The sequence below is a fragment of the Schistocerca nitens genome, chromosome 8, assembly GCF_023898315.1.
Source record: "Schistocerca nitens isolate TAMUIC-IGC-003100 chromosome 8, iqSchNite1.1, whole genome shotgun sequence".
Classification (NCBI taxonomy): Eukaryota; Metazoa; Arthropoda; class Insecta; order Orthoptera; family Acrididae; genus Schistocerca; species Schistocerca nitens.
This window is the reverse complement of record NC_064621.1, coordinates 76,718,333-76,738,353: the sequence shown is the minus strand read 5'-3', so window position 1 is coordinate 76,738,353 and position 20,021 is coordinate 76,718,333. Positions and strand designations below refer to the sequence as shown.

Below are 20,021 nucleotides of genomic sequence, written 5' to 3'. Positions count from 1 at the left end.
CCCTCATAATGTTGATGCGACGCATAAATTGTATCGCAATTGAAAATTACTGGCTCCATGCACACATTTCTATAGGGGACTACCGCGGCTACAGTTACCGGATTGAATCTCACCTGGAAGTCCAGTAGCTTCTATCCGACGTACAACTGCCCACTTGCTGTATCCTTGGCACCCTAAAATTCATCATGCGACATTGAAATTGTGTAGCGAATCCAAAATACAGGCTTTAAGGAACTTTTCTATTAGGGAATAACACTGCTACTTTTACATCATTGTAACTCTCCTGGGAAACCATTAGCTTGTACTCCACGAACCACTGCCCACTTACTTTACCTCTCGCACCCTCATATAGGCGATGCGACCCAATAAATGCATCGCAATTGAATATTACAGGCTCCATTAACTCATTTTTATACGGGACTACCGCGGCTGCGGTTACTGGATTAAATCTCATCTGCGAGTCCAGTAGCATGTATGCGACGAACCATTGCCCATTTACCTTATCCCTCACACCCGCATATTATTCATGCGACGCTGTAATTGCAACCCAATTGAAAATTACTGGCTCCATGCACATAAGGGACTACCGCGGCTACGGGTACCGGATTGAATCACTCCTTGGAGTGCAGTAGCTTGTGTCCGACGGAACATTTCGCAATTACTTCATTCGTCGCACCCTCATACTGGCGATGCGACGCAGATATTCAATCGCAATTGGAAATGACTTGCTCCATGCACACATTTCTATAGGAGACTACAGCATCTACGATTACTGGATTAAATCTCACTTGGGAGTCCAGTAGCACCTATCCGACATAAAACTGTCCACTGGCTCTACACTTGGCATCCACAAATTCATGATGCGACATTGAAATTGTGTCGCGACTGGAAAATACAGGCCCCAAGGGAATTTTCTATGAGGGATTAAAGCTACTACTTTTACCTCATTCTAACTCTGCTGGGAGAAACACTGCCCATTTAGATTATCCCTTGCACCTTCATATTGGCGATGCGGGGCAGAAATTGCATCGCAATTGAAAATTACTGGCTCCATGCACATAGGGGACTACCGCGGCTACGGGTACCGGATTGAATCACTCCTTGGAGTCCAGTAGCTTGTGTCCGATGTACCATTTCGCAATTACTTCATTCGTCGCACCCTCATATTGGCGATGCGACGCTGAAATTGTATCGCAATTGAAAATTATTGGCTCCATGCACACATTTGTATAGGGTACTAACGCGGCTACAGTTACCGAATTGAATCTCCCCTGTGAGTCCAGTAGCTTGTATCCGACGTACAACTTCCCAGTTGCTGTACCCTTGGCGCCCTCAAATTCATGATGCGACATTGAAATTGTATCGTGAGTTGAAAATACAGGCTCCAAGAAACTTTTCTATTAGGGACCAACGTAGCTACTTTTACCTCATTGTAACTCTCCTGGGATACCAGTAGCTTGTATCTGACGAACCATTGCCTATTTATTTTATACCTCGCACCCTCATATTGGCGATGCGACGCAGGAATTGCATTACAATTGAAAAATACTATCTCCATTTATACATCCCTATATGGGACTACCGTGGCTACGGTTACCGGATTGAATCTCCCCTGTGAGTCCAGTAGCTTCTCTCCGACGTACAACTGCCAACTTGCTGCACCCTTGGCACCCTCAAATTTATGATGCGACATTGAAATTGTGTCGCGAATGGAAAATACAGGCTCTAAGGAACTTTTCTATAAGAACTAACGCAGCTACTTTTACCTCATTGTACTTCTCCTGGGAGTCCAGTAGCTTGTATCCGACGAACCATTGCCCAATGTACTTTATCACTCAGACCCTCATATTGGCGATGCGAGGCAGAAATTGCACCGTAATTGATAATTACAGGCTCCATGCACACATTTCTATAGGGGACTACCGCGCCTACGTTTACCGGATTGAATCTGTTATATCCTAGCCAGTAATGCCAACCGAGCCCGCTGCCAAAAAGGTTGGCAGCATCAAAGTCCGGACGCCGTCTGCATAAGCAGCGCCAGCGATACAGGAAATCGCCGCAAGTCTGCGCGCGCCACCGCTGGCTTCTGGCTTCTTAAGCGCTGGAGTCGCGAGCGCTAGGACAGTTTTGGATTCGCCGCTCAGTTGTAGACTCGCCACCGAATTGTGTACCTGCTAGTCAGTTGTGTGTTCATCGCAGCAGAGTTGTTGTTTGTCGTTAGCCGACGCTGACCTAGCCGCTCCGACTCGAACTAGACAGTTTTCTGTAGACCATGTTCACCACTGTGTTCTGTATCGTCGTTAATAAAGATAAGTACCGACTTTCATTTAATCCGAGTGTCTGGGTTTTCATCTTTCTGTTCACTGTTCCAGCGGACCGGTCGGCCCGCTATTAAAAGTGTGGCGGTGACTTCGTAGGCCGTTTCTACAGCGAAGTGTTGTCGCTACGAAGGCCGTCATAAAACTGGCGACGAGGACTTCCGAACTCGTGTGCAGGGCTGGTTCAACTTGTTTCTTGAGATAGAATTTTGGGGGCTGGTTTAATTTGTGTTCACTATGTCTGCCGAATTACAACAGTTGATCTTGTTACAGAGTCAGCAAATACAAAGTCTGGTGGACGCAATCGCCAAACAAGCGGCTAATCCACCACCACACAAGGAACAAGCACAGGCAGCACCGCCTTTTCGTGCTTTTGAGGCATCACGAGAAGAATGGCAAGAATATTTCGCGCAGTTGCAGGAGCACATGTCAGTCTACAAAATCACAGGTAATGAGCGGCAGCTTTATTTAATTTCCACTGTAGGCGTGGAAGTCTATAGACTACTTTGTAAGTTGTTCCCGGAATCCAAGCCAGAAGCTTTAGACTATGACGTTGTTGTTACCAAGCTTGCTGAGTATTTCGAGTCGCGAGTTCATGTGGCAGCGGCCAGATTCAAGTTCTTCAGATTAAAGAAACTGCCACATCAATCTAATAAACAGTGGTTAACAGATTTACGGGGCCTCACCCGTCAGTGCCGATTTAATTGTGTGTGTGTGGAGCTTCCTACAGTGATGTCATGTTACGCGACGCTATTACTCAAAACATTGCAGATTCTCGTATTCGTGCTGCTATCTTAAAGTTGCCTGACCCGTCATTAGAGACTGTGATGAACATTATTGAAGCCCAAGATACTTTTGATTATGCTGAGTGTGAGTTAGATCAGCCATGTATTTCTCAAATTGCCTATGCTAAGCAAGTTATGTCACGCCCGCGGCCCCACCGGCAGAGTCAGACTGTAAACACTAGCCGGCCGCGTCATGTTAAACACATTTGTCAGCCGCGTGTGCAAAATGATAGAGTTAAGTCTTGCCCTAAGTGTGTTCTTGCTCATCCTCGTGAACGTTGCCCGTTAAGAAACGCGGTTTGTCACTTTTGTCAAAGGAAAGGACACATCCAGACTGTTTGTTTGCGTAAACGCAAGAACAATTCTAGTGCTGCCCAGCCCATGGATATTCATGTTCTTCAAAGCCAGCCCGCCCAGAAGGTCGCGTTTAAAGACTCTTCCACGGTTCGTGTGGGTAATAATCTTGTTCGCAATAAGCCACCCACCCAGCCCTCTGCTATGCGACCCAAGCGTAATTCAAACGCTGTAAAAAGTAATGTACAGACTGCAAGTGAAGCGGGAGTTGTTGTTCCACCCGCCCAACCCACGAGTTGTCGTAAGCAGCGAACACGCGCTAAACGCGCTGATTTTGTGTCTTCCGCCTCCGCTGCACCGATCCAGAGACAGTGTAATAAACTATTTGTGAAGCTACGCATCCAGGATAAGACCTTCAATTTTCAATTAGACACTGGTGCGTCTGTGACTCTCATAAATAGTGCTACGTATGCGGCTATCGGCCGCCCTAAACTTTCAGCGGCAAAACATTCTTTGGCTACTTATAGTGGAGAACAAATTCCTGTGTTAGGTGTATGTAGCGTGCCAGCCACATTCCGTGGCAATACAAAAACAGTTTCATTCACAGTGCTCCACGCTACAGACAGTGTAAACATTTTCGGATTAGACTGTTTTGACTTGTTTGGCCTGTCTATCCAAGACAATGTGTTGCAACTTAATTCTGTTGTTGTTCCTCAAGACAGCATAACCGACTTGCGTAAACGATACAGTGACATATTTAAAGACGAACTCGGTTGTGCTGCGAACTTTGCCGCTCATATTACGTTAAAAGATAATGCTCAGCCTCGATTTTTTCGTGCTCGTCCAGTGCCTCACGCCCTCCGGGCACCTGTAGAAGATGAACTTCGTCGTTGGCAAAACAACGGTGTTATTCAACCCGTTTCAGCGAGCCAGTGGGCTTCTCCCTTAGTTATTATAAAGAAACCGTCTGGCAAGTTACGTTTGTGCGCTGATTTTAAGTCGACAGTTAATCCTCAGACTGTCATTGATTCTTTTCCTTTACCTAGACCGGACGAGCTGATGGATAAGTTAGGGGAAGCTCGTTTCTTTTCCAAAATTGACCTCCGTGAAGCATATTTGCAATTGCCCCTCGACGAGCAATCACAACAGTATTTTGTCATAAACACGTCGTTGGGGTTGTTCCGTTTTCTGCGTTTGCCTTTTGGTTGTGCGTCAGCTCCGGCTGTTTTTCAGCGTTTTTTGTCCCAACTTTTGGCTAATGTGCCATCGTGTTGCAACTATTTAGACGATATTGTTATGTCCGGTCCGACGCCTGCTGAACATTTCCGTAATTTGGAGTGTTTGTTTACAGTGTTGTCTCAGGCAGGCCTACGTTGCAACATCGATAAATGTTCATTTTTCCTTACGGAGTTGGAGTATCTGGGACATGTTATTAATGTTCAAGGCATTCATCCCTCCCAGTCACATTTAGCAGCTATTCGTGATTTGCCCGCCCCTCGCAATCTGCATGAATTGCAAGCAGTTCTTGGCAAATTGACATATTATATTAGGTTTATACCTAATGCATCACAGATTGCTGCACCGTTGCATCGTCTCCGCCGTAAGCTGATTGCCAATCAGCCTTTCAGCAGCTCAAAGAGGCTTTATTGAATGATCGTTGTCTGGTCCATTACGACCCTAACAAGCCTCTGGTGTTAGCTTGTGATGCTTCTTCTTTCGGTCTCGGTGCTGTGTTGTCTCACCGAGTCGGTAACACCGAACGTCCTATTGCGTTCGCATCTAAATTGCTAAACAAAGCTCAGTGTAATTATAGCCAATTGGACAAGGAAGCGTTGGCTATTGTGTTCGGTGTCACAAAATTCCATCACTACCTCTATGGTAGACCATTCTATTTAGTAACAGATCACAAGCCTCTGACGTCGCTGTTTCATCCGTCTAAACCAGTTCCTCAGCGGACAGCTCAGAGACTACAACGTTGGGCTCTTTTGTTATCACAATACCAGTATGAGATACTGTATCGCCCTACAGCTCAGCATGCAAACGCTGACGCGCTTTCTCGATTGCCGATTGCTGCGGATGATGTCTTCGATTCCTCTGACGACTCTTGCCATCAGATTGACGCCGATGAGCATCAATCCCTCCGGGATTTTCAGATTGATTATCGTCAGGTGGCACGTGAGACAGCTACGGATCCTCATCTGAGTTTACTATTACGTTTTGTTCAACGTGGTTGGTCGTCCAAGGCAAAGACATATCGGATCCTGTGGTTCGTCGCTATTATCCGCAACGTCATCTGTTGTCTGTTTCGCACGGAGTTTTGCTGTTACGCACCGAGAATGACCAGCTTCGTGTAGTGGTTCCCCAAGTGCTCCAATCCAAGGTCCTCGACTTGTTGCATCAAGGTCATTGGGGTGTGGTCCGCACCAAGCAGCTTGCCCGCCGTCATTGTACATGGATCGGTATTGATAAGCAGATTACGCAGATGTCTACAGATTGTTCGACGTGTGCCGAACACCAAGCTGCTCCGCCTCAACGCTATTTTGAGTGGGCACGCCCTGCCGGTCCCTGGCAGCGAGTACATATTGATTTCGCTGGTCCATATTGAAATTCTCGTTGGCTCATCGTGATAGATGCATTTAGTAATTTTCCGTTTGTTGTGCCCATGCAGTCTACAACGTCTGCACAAACTATACAGGCGTTGACTTCAATTTTTTGTATTGAGGGTCTTCCAGAAGTTTTAGTGTCTGACAATGGTCCACAATTTACCTCTGCTGAATTTGAAAGTTTTTGTTCTGCCAATGGCATTCGCCATGTTCTTACTCCGCCGTTCCACCCTCAATCGAATGGTGCAGCGGAACGTTTTGTACGCACATTCAAGGATCATATGGACCGCCTTCGTGCTACGCACTCTCGTCAGCAGGCCCTCATCACGTTCCTGTCGTACCGGACCACGCCACGCGACGGCCCTTCGCCTGCGGAGCCTCTCCACGGCCGTCGTCATCGCACCCTACTACGGTTGTTGCACCCCCCGGATCGACCCGCCGCTTCTGAGCATCACACGCGCTTTCAGCGCAACGACGCCGTTTTTTTCAGAGTTTATCACGGTCGCCGTCGTTGGGAACGTGGTACCGTGATAAGTGTCCAGGGTCGCGGTTTTTATACTGTTCACGGTGCTACTGGGGTGCACAGGAGGCATCACAACCAGTTGCGCCGCGCTGGCCGCCCGGATTCTGCCGCTCGTTCTTTGTCCACAGATTTGGTCCACGACGGGTTCCAGCCGCGCCTTCCGACTTCGCTGCCGCCCCCAGGGCAGCAGCAGCAGCAGCAGCCGTCGCCGCTACCACGCCGACAGCCCGTCCCGTTGATGTCTCCCGCGCAGCTTCATGCGGGAGCGCCCCGGGTGGTCGCTCCGGCGCCTGCGGTCCCTCTTCAGTCGCCACCGCCTTCGGAGCTGATGGACGTCGACCCCTCAGCCGGGCCGCCTTCCCAAGCGGTGGCTGTGCAGCCTGCACTGCAGCCGCTTTCCTTGGGCACCCCCAAGGAGTCTGACACCGCAGCGCCTTGTCCGGCGCCCACTCAGCAGCCGTCGACGCAGCGTCAGGAGACGCTGCCTCTCTTCGTGGGTCCCGACGCCCCGTCGCGTCCAGTACCAGAAGCTGCGCCCGTGGTCACAGGCGTGCACCCCGACCTCGGTTTTCAGTCGGTGTTTCCCGAGGCCCCGCGCAGCCAATGCTGGGGTGCGGACCGGGGACTGCCACCGACAACAGTCTCCGCCCCGGTCTCTTCTGCTACGTCTGCGGCCAGACCCCTCCCCGCCGTCGACGCTCGCCACGTCATTATTCAACGACGGTGCGGCGATTTGGGGGGGGGGGGAGTGTTATATCCTAGCCAGTAATGCCAACCGAGCCCGCTGCCAAAAAGGTTGGCAGCATCAAAGTCCGGACGCCGTCCGCATAAGCAGCGCCAGCGATACAGGAAATCGCCGCAAGTCTGCGCGCGCCACCCCTGGCTTCTGGCTTCTTAAGCGCTGGAGTCGCGAGCGCTAGGACAGTTCTGGATTCGCCGCTCAGTTGTATACTCGCCACCGAATTGTGTACCTGCTAGTCAGTTGTGTGTTCATCGCAGCAGAGTTGTTGTTTGTCGTCAGCCGACGCTGACGAAGCCGCTCCGACTCGAACTAGACAGATTTCTGTAGACCATGTTCACCACTGTGTTCTGTATCGTCGTTAATAAAGATAAGTACCGACTTTCATTTAATCCGAGTGTTTGAGTTTTCATCTTTCTGTTCACTGTTCCAGCGGACCGGTCGGCCCGCTATTAAAAGTGTGGCGGTGACTTCGTAGGCCGTTTCTACAGCGAAGTGTTGTCGCTACGAAGGCCGTCACAAAAGAATCTCACCTGGGATTCCTGTAGCTTGTATCGGTCCATCCTTGACTATCAGAATCGCTCTCGTTTGTCGGGTCTTGGTGAAACTATTGGCAGTATTTCACTACAGTTGGACGTGACATTGCATTTAATCAATATCCCGCGTGGATTTCGTGGTGAAACTGTGTAGAATCGTATTCTCCTGCGTACTTCAGTTTTGGAGTGTGTTTTCAATTGTCGCACCATTTCACTCGTGCAATCTGGTGCACCTGGTACCCGTAATGCAGAAGAACTGCATCTGCAGGAAACCCGGAACGTGTCCTCTATCTCAGGGCAATGCGCTACTCTTGTTGTGCAATGGCCTTAGCATAGAACGACATGTTTCGCTTTTGGAAATCCCCTCGTTATTCCTTTAATTGTGTAGTTACATTAGAGAACTTAAACAGAGAAATGAATAGCTGCAGCTGAGATAGGAACAAGATCTCTCGAAAGCAGGTAAGCTAGTATGAACAGAACAATGGATACATTATCGTAGCCAAAATAGACATGAAGCTGGAGCCCACCAAAGCAGCGCATCTTTCTACACATATTAGCTCCGGAAGTGGTGAAGAGAGAGAAGTAATTTATGTATAGATAAAGGAAATTATTCAGGTAGTTAAGGTAGACGAAATTGTAATTGTGGTGGAGGACTGGAATGGTAGATAGCATGGAAAGGAAGGGTGGGACTACTACTAGGGAAATATGAATACGAGGAAAGCAATGGGAGGGGAGTCGACGTGGTAGGATTTAGTACCATTTAATCATTCATAACTCTTTAAGACTCGTGCAACAATGTTGTGTTCATTGAAGAGACCCAGAAACGCAGGAAGCTTTCAGGCACCTTATACACACATCAAAAAAAGTTTTGCATCACCTCGGTTTCGAGACTTCCGGAACCTGTACAGAAAAACGGAATAGAGATCAACGTAAACATCATTTCCACCCTTTTGATTGCTCATGAAATTCATTATACAGCAAGACCTTCAGAAGTGGTGGTCCAAAGTGCTGTACACACCGGTACCTCTAATACCCAGTAGCACGTCCTCTTGCATTGATACATTCCTGTATTCGTCGTGTCATACTATCCACATGTTCATCAAGGCATTGTCGGTCCAAACTGTCTCACTCCTCAACAGCGATTCGGCGTAGATCCCTCAGGGTGGTTGGCGGGTCACGTCATCCATAAACAGCCCTTCTCAATCCATCCCAGGCATGTTCGATAGGGTTCATGTCTGGAGAACATGCTGGCCACTCTAGTCGAGTGATGTCGTTATCCTGAAGGAAGTCACTCACAAGATGTGCACGATGGGGGCGCGAATTGTCGTCCATGAGAACGAATGCCTCGCCAATATGCTGCCAATACGGTTGCACTGTCGGTCGGAGGATGGCATTCATGTATCGTAAAGCTCTTACGGCACCTTCCGTGACCACCAGCGGCGTACGCCGGCCCCACACGATGCCACCCCCAAACGGCAGGGAACCTCTACCTTGATGCACTCGCTGGACAGTCTGTTAAAGGAGTTCAGCCTGACCGGGTTGCCTCCAAACACGTCTCCGACGATTGTCTAGTTGAAGGCATATGCGACACTTATCAGTGAAGAGAATGTGATGCCAATCCTGAGCGGTCCATTCGGCATGTTGTTGGGCCCGTCCATACCTCACAGCGCGGTGTCGTGGTGGCAAAGATGGACCTCGTCATGGACGTCGGGAGTGAAGTTGCGCATCATGCAGCCTATTGCGCACAGTCTGAGTCGTAACACAACGTCCTGTGGCTGCACGAAAAGCATCATTCAACATGGTGACGTTCATGTCAGGGTTCCTCCGAGCCATAACCCATTGGTAGCCGTTATCCATTGCAGCCTGAGCGAGGCGTGTCATCGACAGTTCCTGTCTCTCTGTATCTCCTCCATGTCCGAACGACATTGCTTTAGTTCACTCCGAGACGCCTGGACACTCCCATGATGAGAGCCCTACCTGGCACAAAGTAACAATGTGGACGCGATCGAACCGCGGTATTGACCGTCTATGCATTGTTGAACTACAGACGTGTACGTCCTTCTTGGTGGAATGACTGGAACTGATTGGCTGTTGGATCCCCTCCGACTAATTGGCACTGCTGATGCGTGGTTGTTTAGATCTTTGGGCGGGTTTAGTGACATCTATGAACAGTCAAAGGGACTGTGTGTGTGTGATACAATATCCACAGTCAACGTCTATCTTCAGGGGTTCTGGGACCCAGGGTGATGCAAAAAAATTTTCGATGTGTGTATAAAGGTAAACCAGAGATTTCTAAACGAAATTTTCTAGCGCAAAACATTTATGAACTTGTAACTCTCGAAATGTATGGAAACGAGAGCAATATTGTAAATAACGCAGCGCGAAATTGTGAGGGATGCATCGAAAAAAATTTCTTTGTATTCTGTGTATTTCTTGGTATGACTGTCATAGCCTGAATTCAGCTATACGTTACTCACAATGGAAATTCCCATCGGAGCCCTCTTAGATTTAGTAGTAAAATGGCGCAGTGGATAGCCCTTCAGAAACTGAACACATATCAAGGGAGAAAACAGGAATAAGGTGTATTGAACTGTGAAATAAGAAGCAAAACAAAAACAATGAACAGTCGTAGGTCAAGATGTGCAACATGTAGCGTAGTGGAAGAGCCGCGGCGTCGTCTTTATGTGGCCACGGTGTTAGATTACCACAGAGGAGACCTGTGTCCAGATATCCCTCCTGATTTTTGTATATATATTTTTTTTTCATAAAATTGTGAACTGTTGGTCCGGTCATTGGCATATCTGTTCGCTGTGTTCAGATTTGTGTCTGTGTCGTGACGTAACGTCCGTTTGCAAAAGCGACGCTTAAGAAAGGGACCTCCGCACGTACGTACCTCCTATTTGTTCTACGCAAGTACCACATGTTATGACTCTTGCGTTCCGTTCTGTAAGTTTTGACTCTTGAACTCCTTTGTTGTGACATAGTTGACACTGGATTATTTGTTGTTTTCATTTCTGTGAGAGCTCTATATGGCATCTCGCCTTCTGTCACTATTCATTACATTTACTTGCGACGGTTATATATTCTTACCAAACAGTTCTTATTGTATACCCATTATACAGTAAGAAAATTGCCAAAACTACGGTGGAAGGACAGACAAGTCAACGACCGGACGAAATGTTCATAATTTTGTGAAAAGAAAGAAGCACAAGGGAAAGATCTGAACACAGATGTTCCGCTTTGCCGTCCAGCGCAGTGACCACACAAACACGATGCCGTGATTCTTGCAATTCTCTTGGTGTTGCACATCTTGAGCTTGGGCCGTTCACTTTTCTATTTCGTTTTACACAGGCTGATCACTGGGACAATTTATCGCTAAATCTGAAGGGGGTACAATGGGGAGTTTCCCCTGTCAGCACAATCTCGTATTATAAAGACTTAGTTTGTACACTTTATTATGTGTAGTATGATGTACGTTTGACTGCCGCTTCTTTGATGCTGTGTGCTGGCTTCAGAAGCAAAATACAAGTAGATGGCATCGTACTCTGTAGGGGTGTGAATATTCGTTCGCTGTCATTTCAAACAGAATTCTACAGACTAAGGATAACACACTATCCATAGTAAAGACATCACCCTTCAGCTGCCTTTAAGAAATCCAAACAAACTGGAAAGGAACAGGAAACAAGCATATGGCAGAACATGGCAATCACTTTATTATATTTTAATGACGATGACACAACTTTTGCACTAGACACTATTACTGTATCTTAAGTAGCTGTCTCCTTCTTGGTTGCATTAAGCTACCGCTACCGGTACTTCTTTGCAGTCTGAAACAGAAAATAACAACAAATTAAATACTGTCAGTGCTATCATTTTGACAAATTTGACACACGAACTTAAACTCTTACGTTATTTTAATCACGTTCCATGTGTTCCATTGAGAAGAACCTCTGGGATTTGGAAAGAACTCAAAAGTGTACAATTTACCGAAGAACAGTACAACAGAATCAAACAAAACTATGAAATACTGTAACTCAAACATGGAAGAATTAACTACATTGCAATCAGATGAGAAACTGAGAACAATAAGGGCCTAAAGCACAGTGTCATAGATTTTGAGATTGCAGTATGGATGCATGCCTCTGCCATATGAAAATCTTATGATAAACCAGCTCTATGCAAGTCTGTAGTCCCACGCTGAACGTATGAAAATTTACATTTTCTCACCGATATCTTGGATATTCATTGTCATATGGGCCCAAGGCACAAAGCATAATTTTGTAGCTCTGCTCTGTTCAATAGTTATCTAGTGTTGAAACATAATTTAGTGTCTACGTCACGTCCGCGGTAGTAATGCTTCATAATCGTAGGTATATCGGCAGTTTTATTTGAACATGAAGCCACAGAATGCGCTTAATGAAAATGACAACGAGGCCCATTAAGTGCTGGAATAGGTTATAAGCGCGTCTCTTTTGCATTTAGTACCTATTCTTTATGTTCTGATTCTAGTTTCACATTATTTGCAAACTTTACAACTGTCAAAAGACGTTATTGTCACTCGCCTATATATATATGAAAATGTTGTGGATTAACGTCAATAATAAATGTAATCTTAAATATTAATTAATATTTCGTAACATAACGTTAGTACATTATTTCTTCATAGGAAGTATATTATTTTGAGACTTGGTTAAAAAAATAAGTCAGACCTATGAGACAGGTTGTTTTCCTATAAATTTAATTTTCTCAAATATCTATTTTTCTCCAAACTTCTTTACCGTACTTTGGATTCTTATAGTTCTCGCTGCCTCAAATTATTGTAACATTGTTTAAGGAATTATCCAAAGATCGTTTAAAAACCACCATCGGCTCCTACATTTTTTTCTGTGAGCACTATTCTACAGCTTCAATATATTTCTTTAAAGAAATCATTGTATTCACACTATTACCACGACTTTTTCTTTTAAATGTATTAAACCTGAGTGCTCAAGTTAAACACTTTCATCCAAACACACATTTCGCATGAGAAGGAGAAGTTGAGAAATAAATCATTGTTTAATTTACTCATGAAATCCGTTGTACTTCTCACGTGTTCTATCATACTGTTAAAAATATAACTCTACTCTGACATCTACCTGAATTTTAATGCTGTGAAGATTTATATGACAAATATTAATCCCCAGATTTTGAAAACAGAATATTACATGGATATTAAAGACTGTTCATTAAAATAGTTGCCAACATACCAGGCTATGGTCAGAGTCAACAGGGGATGTAATTGTTACAGAAGGGTTTTGTACTAGAAAATAAATTTCAAAGGAGGCTATTAAGCTTCACTTTCGCTGCCAACCCTGCCAGTCAGTAAGGAAAAAACAGATTTGCTCACTCGTTAGTAAGTGGAAACATGCATAATGAAGAAATTTCTTTGTGGTAAAATATTTACTGTACGTTGTAAAATGATACAAGTGATTCAACAAAAAATGTTTCACAAATTAGAAACATTACAATCCAGAACTAACTTGGATTATAAAACTTCTATAATGACACACAACCTTCTTGCGCTAATTTGTAGATTCTAGCGTGGTCAGAATCCATTTACTTCCCTGACTACTTTGTCTACGTAAAAAGCACTTCACGCTGAGGCAGTCAAAGAAGATTACTTGATTGTGTAAGGGATTCTTGTGTGTTGCTGTCGAACAGCTCTGATGAGTTACGGAACATTGTGTATGTGTACCAAATGAGGCACGTGAGAGTAAATCTGCCCTAAATGGCTTGATAGTAACATGCCAGTGATGGTGCTGTGAGATATTTATTATCGTTGAAAATTTAATCTTCTCTGATAATTTTGATGGTATTGCTGCGACGATAAAAGGTGATTTAATGGCACTCATGCTTTATTTGGACCCAACTCTTCACAATACCACATTTTAACGAATGAAACGTTTCAGTAGTGCCAGCAACAACCCTGAAAGCAACATCGTTTTTTTCCTCATACCACACGTAAATGAGCAGATGTGTTTGCAAGAGGCATTCGTAGGTGACTATGGTAACATTTCAGGCGTATGAACGCTATTTTGCTTTTCAGTGTGGTCTCACCTGATTTATATGTCGTACCGCTGATTTTGTAATACAAGTTGGAAAATTAGAGTGATGTTACAATAGTCATACGTTTTACTGAGTGATCATTTCCCTTGATATGAATCAGTACAAATCAGTGCGGAACTAAGTGTTTTGTCTCGGGCCATCATCAAACTGACAAACATTGTGCGTGTAGTATCATTTCTGTAGTTGTCAGTGAATTCATTATTTTTAAGAGCTTGTTCTTAAATTGTAGCAGCAAGTATATACTAATCAGATATTTTCAATTTCATATCGCTTAAGCTTTCCTAATAAGGATACCACACTACCATATATATCAAGAAAAACACCAACAATAACAGCAGACTTATAATAATCATGTCGATACCGTCATTTTGCTCGCAGTTCCACGCAGTCAACATGCACGGGTTTGAGAAGGTTTTGACTTCGCTGCCTCCCTTGCAGACCGCCTTCACAGGACTTAAAATTGCTGCACAAATCTGTGGACAGGCCGCATCACAGTAGGCCAGACCTGCTAGTAGCGCTGCAAAACAAAAATGCAGAAATAGTAGCAGACAGTCCAACATTTCATCTTCCAAACATAGATCTTGATCGTCCAATAAATAAAGGCCATTTTTTATAGCTGTCAGTATATATTCAGGATGTTAGGAGTATACGTACACACATTTCTATAGATATCCGAGGACAGTGTATTAAACAACATTACATCCGTATTTGCTCCATTTGCAGACTAATAAATACGGCTGTTATGACTAGTATGTTTTTAGGACAGCTAATATCTCCAAGTACATGTGGCACAAGCAGGTGATTAATGTTTATTTTCTCCTGGGCAGCAGGTCGGCGGTTGAAGTGTGACACGTAGATACAAAATCTATAGTATATATTGCCAGGGGCCATCCACTTCACAGTGAAGTTCTGATTGTGCAGTAAACATTATGTGGTAAATTACTTGTAAGTGATGTTATTGTGGGAAGACAGTTGGATGCAGAGAAAAAACAACTAACACACTACAGTCAGTACATATTAAGGTATCGATTATCACAGAATCTGTGCCTATACTATATATGCCAGACATCGTCAATGGAAGCATCATCCTTTTAGAACACATTATTACCAAGATCGCAAGTATTGTTACACAGACAACCAGTTCCAGCTACCTCAATGACCATCTTCAGTTCCATAACCCTCAAACTTGCAACATATTAGATACTGTGCGGAAACAGGCCTGTTTCCGTCACCAGCACAACTTCCTCTGGTTCTCATGTCATGCAAGATGGCGTGTTATATTACTCATGATTAATACCTCAGGAAGTGTCAGATCATCATACACATGTGATTTTGCGCCGTTTTTTCGCACTGTATGAGAGTGCTCAGTAGTCTGTACAATAGCTAAATGTCTAATATATTGCAAGTACTCGGATTACGGGTCTGAAGAAGGAAACTGAACTGGCTGAAACTGGTTACCTCTTTGATAAAGTATTCAAAAAGGATACTAGACGCTCATACCTCAAAATTTTTGTTTCTTCTGCGAGTGTGCTATGTTTCGAACAATTGTGATAGATTGTAGAGTGCCCAGCTTCTTAAACACATGTCTACAAGCTGATTGTGTGTGAGCATCACATAATCCATATGACATCATTGAATGAAAATAGGCAAAACAGTCAACTTACTGATTTGTCTCTCGCTAAGATTTGCAATTATTCTGAGTGCAAATATTGCTGAAGTAAGCAGTTTTAGGACTTTCAAGATGTGCTTCGTCCAGTTTAATTTCTCATCAGTATGGGCAATATATTGATTATGTTGTGTCTTTTTAAAACTGAGAGTTAGACCGTACACAGAAAACCAGTCAATGATTCTTTTAGGAAAAGATATATATGTATACGTATATATACATATTACGACCCTGGACTATATTGGTAGAATTCTGCATTCTTTTGGTTAGATATGACATATTCATTGGTTGGCTATCCATCAGTCCCATAAAATGTCAGTTTATCTAGGAGAATACTGTGATTCACACAATAAAATGGCTTAGTAAAGAGGCTGCAGAAAATACCAATCGGCGCTGCTTGTAAAATCTGGTGAGTGAATGTATAAATAGCATTCTCAATTGAGCAAACTTTCTTGGAGCCAAACTGTGATTTGCTAAGGATATTACTGTTGCTAAGGTGAGATACTATTCTAGAATACATCTCCTCCTCAAAGGTTTTGGAAAATGATGTCAGCAGTGTGACAGGTCGGCAGTTATTGACATCCATGTCATCATCTTTCTTAAAGAGGGGCTTAACAATGGTATATTTCAGTCTTTGTGGAAAGATGCCTTGAGTCAGTGATGCATTACATATTTCAGATAAGACTGGCCATATTACATGGAAACAAATTTTTAGTCCTTCTATTGTAAACACCATCAAAACCAGGTGGGCTTACATTTTTGAGAGAATATATGATTTTCTTAATTAGAGAAAGAGAAGTTGGTGATATATTCATATGATTGAACTTTATGAAAGTTAAATTTTCAACATACAGCTGTAATTTTGCCCTTTATTTGTCTCTATGCTTTCTACTATATTAAAGAAATGATTATTAAAAGCATTTGCTACCTGTGACTCATCATTTATAGCTCTCCCATTTAATTCAGTAGTGATGATGTCCTAGTCTGTGGCTGGTTGTCCTGTCTCCCATTTCACTACATTCCATATAGCATTATGTCTGTTGTCAGAATTGATTTTTAATAACCTTTCTTAGTAAGTTATAGTAGTATTTGTAGTGTGCAACTACTGCAGGGTCTCTAATCTTCCCAAAAGATACATTTTCCTTATCCTTTCACGTGACACTTTAATGCCTCTAGTGATCCATGGTTTTTTACATGGCTAGTGTCATTTCTGCCTAGCTTATGCAGAAAGCTATTTTCAATAAGTTGTGATTTGATTCATTGTAAGTTACATTCCATGTCATCTCCTGTAAACCATACTTAAAAACATTTGTCCTGGAGTCATTAATCATTCTGATTTCCGTACTTTCAACATTGCAGCACAGTCAGCAGTCGTGATAATCTAATATGTAAGGCTGATAGTTTCTTATATATTCTGATTTCCACTGAGGAGTATCCACAGTGTAAGGCGTTTTGTTATTTATGCTAACCAACTGTGCATCGTGATCAGAGAGAGCATTTGTTAAAAGGTGAACAGTAATTTTCTTGCTTTGAGCTTCAATCAAAGGAAACTTTATAAATTATGGTCCTACTGTCTTTATCCAGCCGTCTTGGAAAGCTGGTTACTGGGACCAAATTGTAGGAACCAAACAAGGCTCCCAGAATATTTTTCCTAGGAGAATCCATTAGAAAACCTACATTGAAGTCACCACATACTATTAACTGCTGGCTATTACCTGACAGGTAGTACATTAAGAAATAAAGATTCCTCATATAGTTCAAAATTTCCCAGTGGGGATCTAGACACAGATGCAATTAAATGTGATCCATTTTCGGCATTAATTTACAAGTACACACGTCTATTTGCTAATCACTCCAAAATTTACTTTCCTCGGTGTTTCTGAACTTGTGACCTGTCTTAATGTATCCAACAGCTACTCTTTTTCACATGTTATTTCTACATGGTTAAGAGCTGCAATACTGTAATCTTTTATAAGTAACTTATCTAACCCTGTGGCTGTGTGGTGGTCAGACAGGCACTGGATGTGTATCTTTTCAGAGTTCCCTAAATTTTTCGAACACACAAAAACTCTTCTACATTATTGCTCGATCCTCCAATATTTTGGTGAACTAAGCTGACCTTATTTTTCTGTGCATTATTAACCATTTTGTGAGGCTCTTCTGTTATTTTCACTTCTCTCAAAACAATGTGCCTGACTCATGATTGTATCTTAAAAAGGTGCCCTCGAACACCAGTAAACACAGGAATCTTGTGTGTGTGATGGTGGACCCCATATTGTATCTACAAGAAGCTGAGCCAACCTGTCTTTCTTTATCCTGTTCAAGTGTAGGTTGTAACGCCGGAAATGCATATCCTCCTATTTCCATCTATTGTACTATAATTTTTTTCCTTATTTTGTTACCTGAATATATGACATTTCTGTGCCTTTGTATATTGTAATTGTTTTACTATTTGTATATATATGCATTTATGTCGATGTATAATTGATTTGTTGTGTAAAGATTATTTGTATTTATACGCTGGGTCTGGCCTAGGGAAAACTGCTATCGAACGATTACATCGATAGGTCGTGTGAAGAATCAAAGTGTGTAGGATCTTTGGTAGTGTTTACTCGGCCGCGTGGAGCGCGGGCAGAGAGAGTCTGGCGGGAGTAGTGCGGTTGAGCAGGTGTGTGTGTGACGCCCCCCCGCGAGTTGCCGCGCTTTCGGGATTTGGTAGTATGTAATTGCGCCCGACTTGCTATGATAGTTTCTGACACGGTGTCGCGGACGGGAAGCATTAGCTGGCGCACATCAAGTGCCCGTTTCGCCTGGTGACCGTGTCGAGGAGAAGGCACGCCAACATCCAGCTTCTGCAACAGCGACGGCCGACAATGAGTGACTGTTGCCACCTCCTCGATCGACGGCTTCAAACCTTCAATCAACCAACAAGGAAGACTAAAAGCACGTAAAGTTTTAGAACTGTATGGCAGACCTCAGCTTTTGAAATTGTTCCATTTGCCTCGGAAAATTACAGCAACTTAGCATGAACCTTTGTTGCTCATTGTCCCTAATTGCATTACCAAGCAGGGTCCCTTCCTTTTCCGAAATGAACCCGAGTGTCGTTGAAATTCAGACGCCAGCATTAAAGTACAATCATTCGATGTCACTGCTTTAATTTCAAAGTTCAGTTAAGGTATTCATAGCTGGCTACAATATTTAGATTACGCAAGCACAAATTAAGAGTGCGAGTTTTGTTACCGTATTTTAGCTTACCTGTGACTGCAGCTCAGCTTGGTACGTACTAAATTTTACTATTGTTAACTGGTCAGAATCATTTAATTCAAGTTCAAAGTTAAATCTCTCATTTCTAAATTGCGTAGATTCAAGTAGTTCTTGAAATGATTGTTGAGGTAGTCCAAGACTAACCGTATTTTACTGAATTTCGATGTCCTTCAGAAAGAAAGCTCACTATTCAGTCACTAAATTAACTTTCGATTTTCCGGTTTTATTAATTCTTTTGCTAAATTAAGTCAGAGTGTAGCGAAATTTATTACTTCTGACAAACTTTCAGTTTTCACACTACACGTGTCAACCTTCAGTTGCCACGCTTCTAGTGCTAATTATATGTGTAATAACCTTTCTTTTTCAGCTACTATAGTAATTGTCCATAGGACTGGCGACCGTAATTTCCCCCAAATCTCAAATATCTAATTACCGCTAGTTAATTGTTAACGTAACGGCCGCACATTTACTTTCTTTATTAACTTTACCCCTTTTCAAAATTAATTTCCACCAGTTTCATTTGCATTTTTCCTTTCATTAAGATGTAACCCTTTCCTCCCTCTTTACCGACAGATTAACTTCGGTGACGATTGCTTTTCCCAAATGTCCATTAGGTACACGCGGTTTAATTTTTCACTGTCATTAAGGTCGATAAGTGAGGGGGAGGTTACAAGGTCATGCCTCATATGCAAGTATTCCCATCTTCGAATTGAAGCAACTGGCACTGCACTCAGAAGAGATTTCGTTCTGTCAGCAGCAGCCTGCACAACTCAGTGCTCACACGGCACACAGTAGTGTTTGCCCGGGTTGGCCATGGTGGAAGACCTCCACAAAACTCACATTTGCGTGTGTAGTTGCTACTCAGACTTCATCCAGGTCACAGCCAATGCTTTAATTACGGTTCTTAGCCAGGCTGTTCCCTGTTCCAGCAGCTATAATAACCTGATTGTCTTTGCCAAAATGCCAAAACCTTAGCACAAATTCCCTTTGTTCTCTGTCATCTGGCTAAGGCCAGAACTTGGCTTCAGAATAGCTGTGGCTTGGTACCCTGTCCCTGATTTGTCCTGTACCATCTGGTCTACACCCTTTCCCAGACTACTGCCTAGCAACAGGACTCTTTTCTTCCTGCTCTCTTTTACTACCGACTTCCGTTGAGTTTCTTTGCTAGAAGTCTGCTGCATCCTACTG

At 43.6% G+C, this 20,021-nt stretch overlaps 2 protein-coding genes across 2 annotated transcripts in view; one reads left to right on the top strand and one right to left on the bottom strand.

Annotated features, from left to right (window-relative positions):
- Positions 1-3,145: 3,145 nt before the first annotated feature.
- On the top strand, positions 3,146-7,292 carry LOC126199393 (uncharacterized). The gene is made up of 2 exons (XM_049936311.1): positions 3,146-3,188; positions 6,652-7,292. The coding sequence occupies exons 1-2, from the start codon at positions 3,146-3,148 to the stop codon at positions 7,290-7,292; spliced, it is 684 nt and encodes a 227-aa protein (XP_049792268.1).
- Positions 7,293-11,488: 4,196 nt separating this feature from the next.
- LOC126199038 (uncharacterized) overlaps positions 11,489-20,021 on the bottom strand; it is a 244,809-nt gene continuing 236,276 nt past the window's right edge. Inside the window, exons 8-9 of the mRNA XM_049935742.1 lie at positions 14,265-14,420; positions 11,489-11,625 (exon numbers count right to left, since the gene is read on the bottom strand). Coding sequence (XP_049791699.1) covers positions 11,594-11,625; positions 14,265-14,420 — 188 coding nt within the window. The 3' untranslated portion in view covers positions 11,489-11,593. The remainder of the gene's footprint in view (positions 11,626-14,264; positions 14,421-20,021) is intronic.

Excerpts from the sequence above, each read along its gene's own strand:
- LOC126199393 (XM_049936311.1), top strand. The coding sequence starts at position 3,146 with ATGAACATTATTGAAGCCCAAGATACTTTTGATTATGCTGAGT. Across the intron at positions 3,189-6,651 it reads TACTTTTGATTATGCTGAGT|ATTTGGTCCACGACGGGTTC; the intron begins GTGAGTTAGATC and ends CTTTGTCCACAG.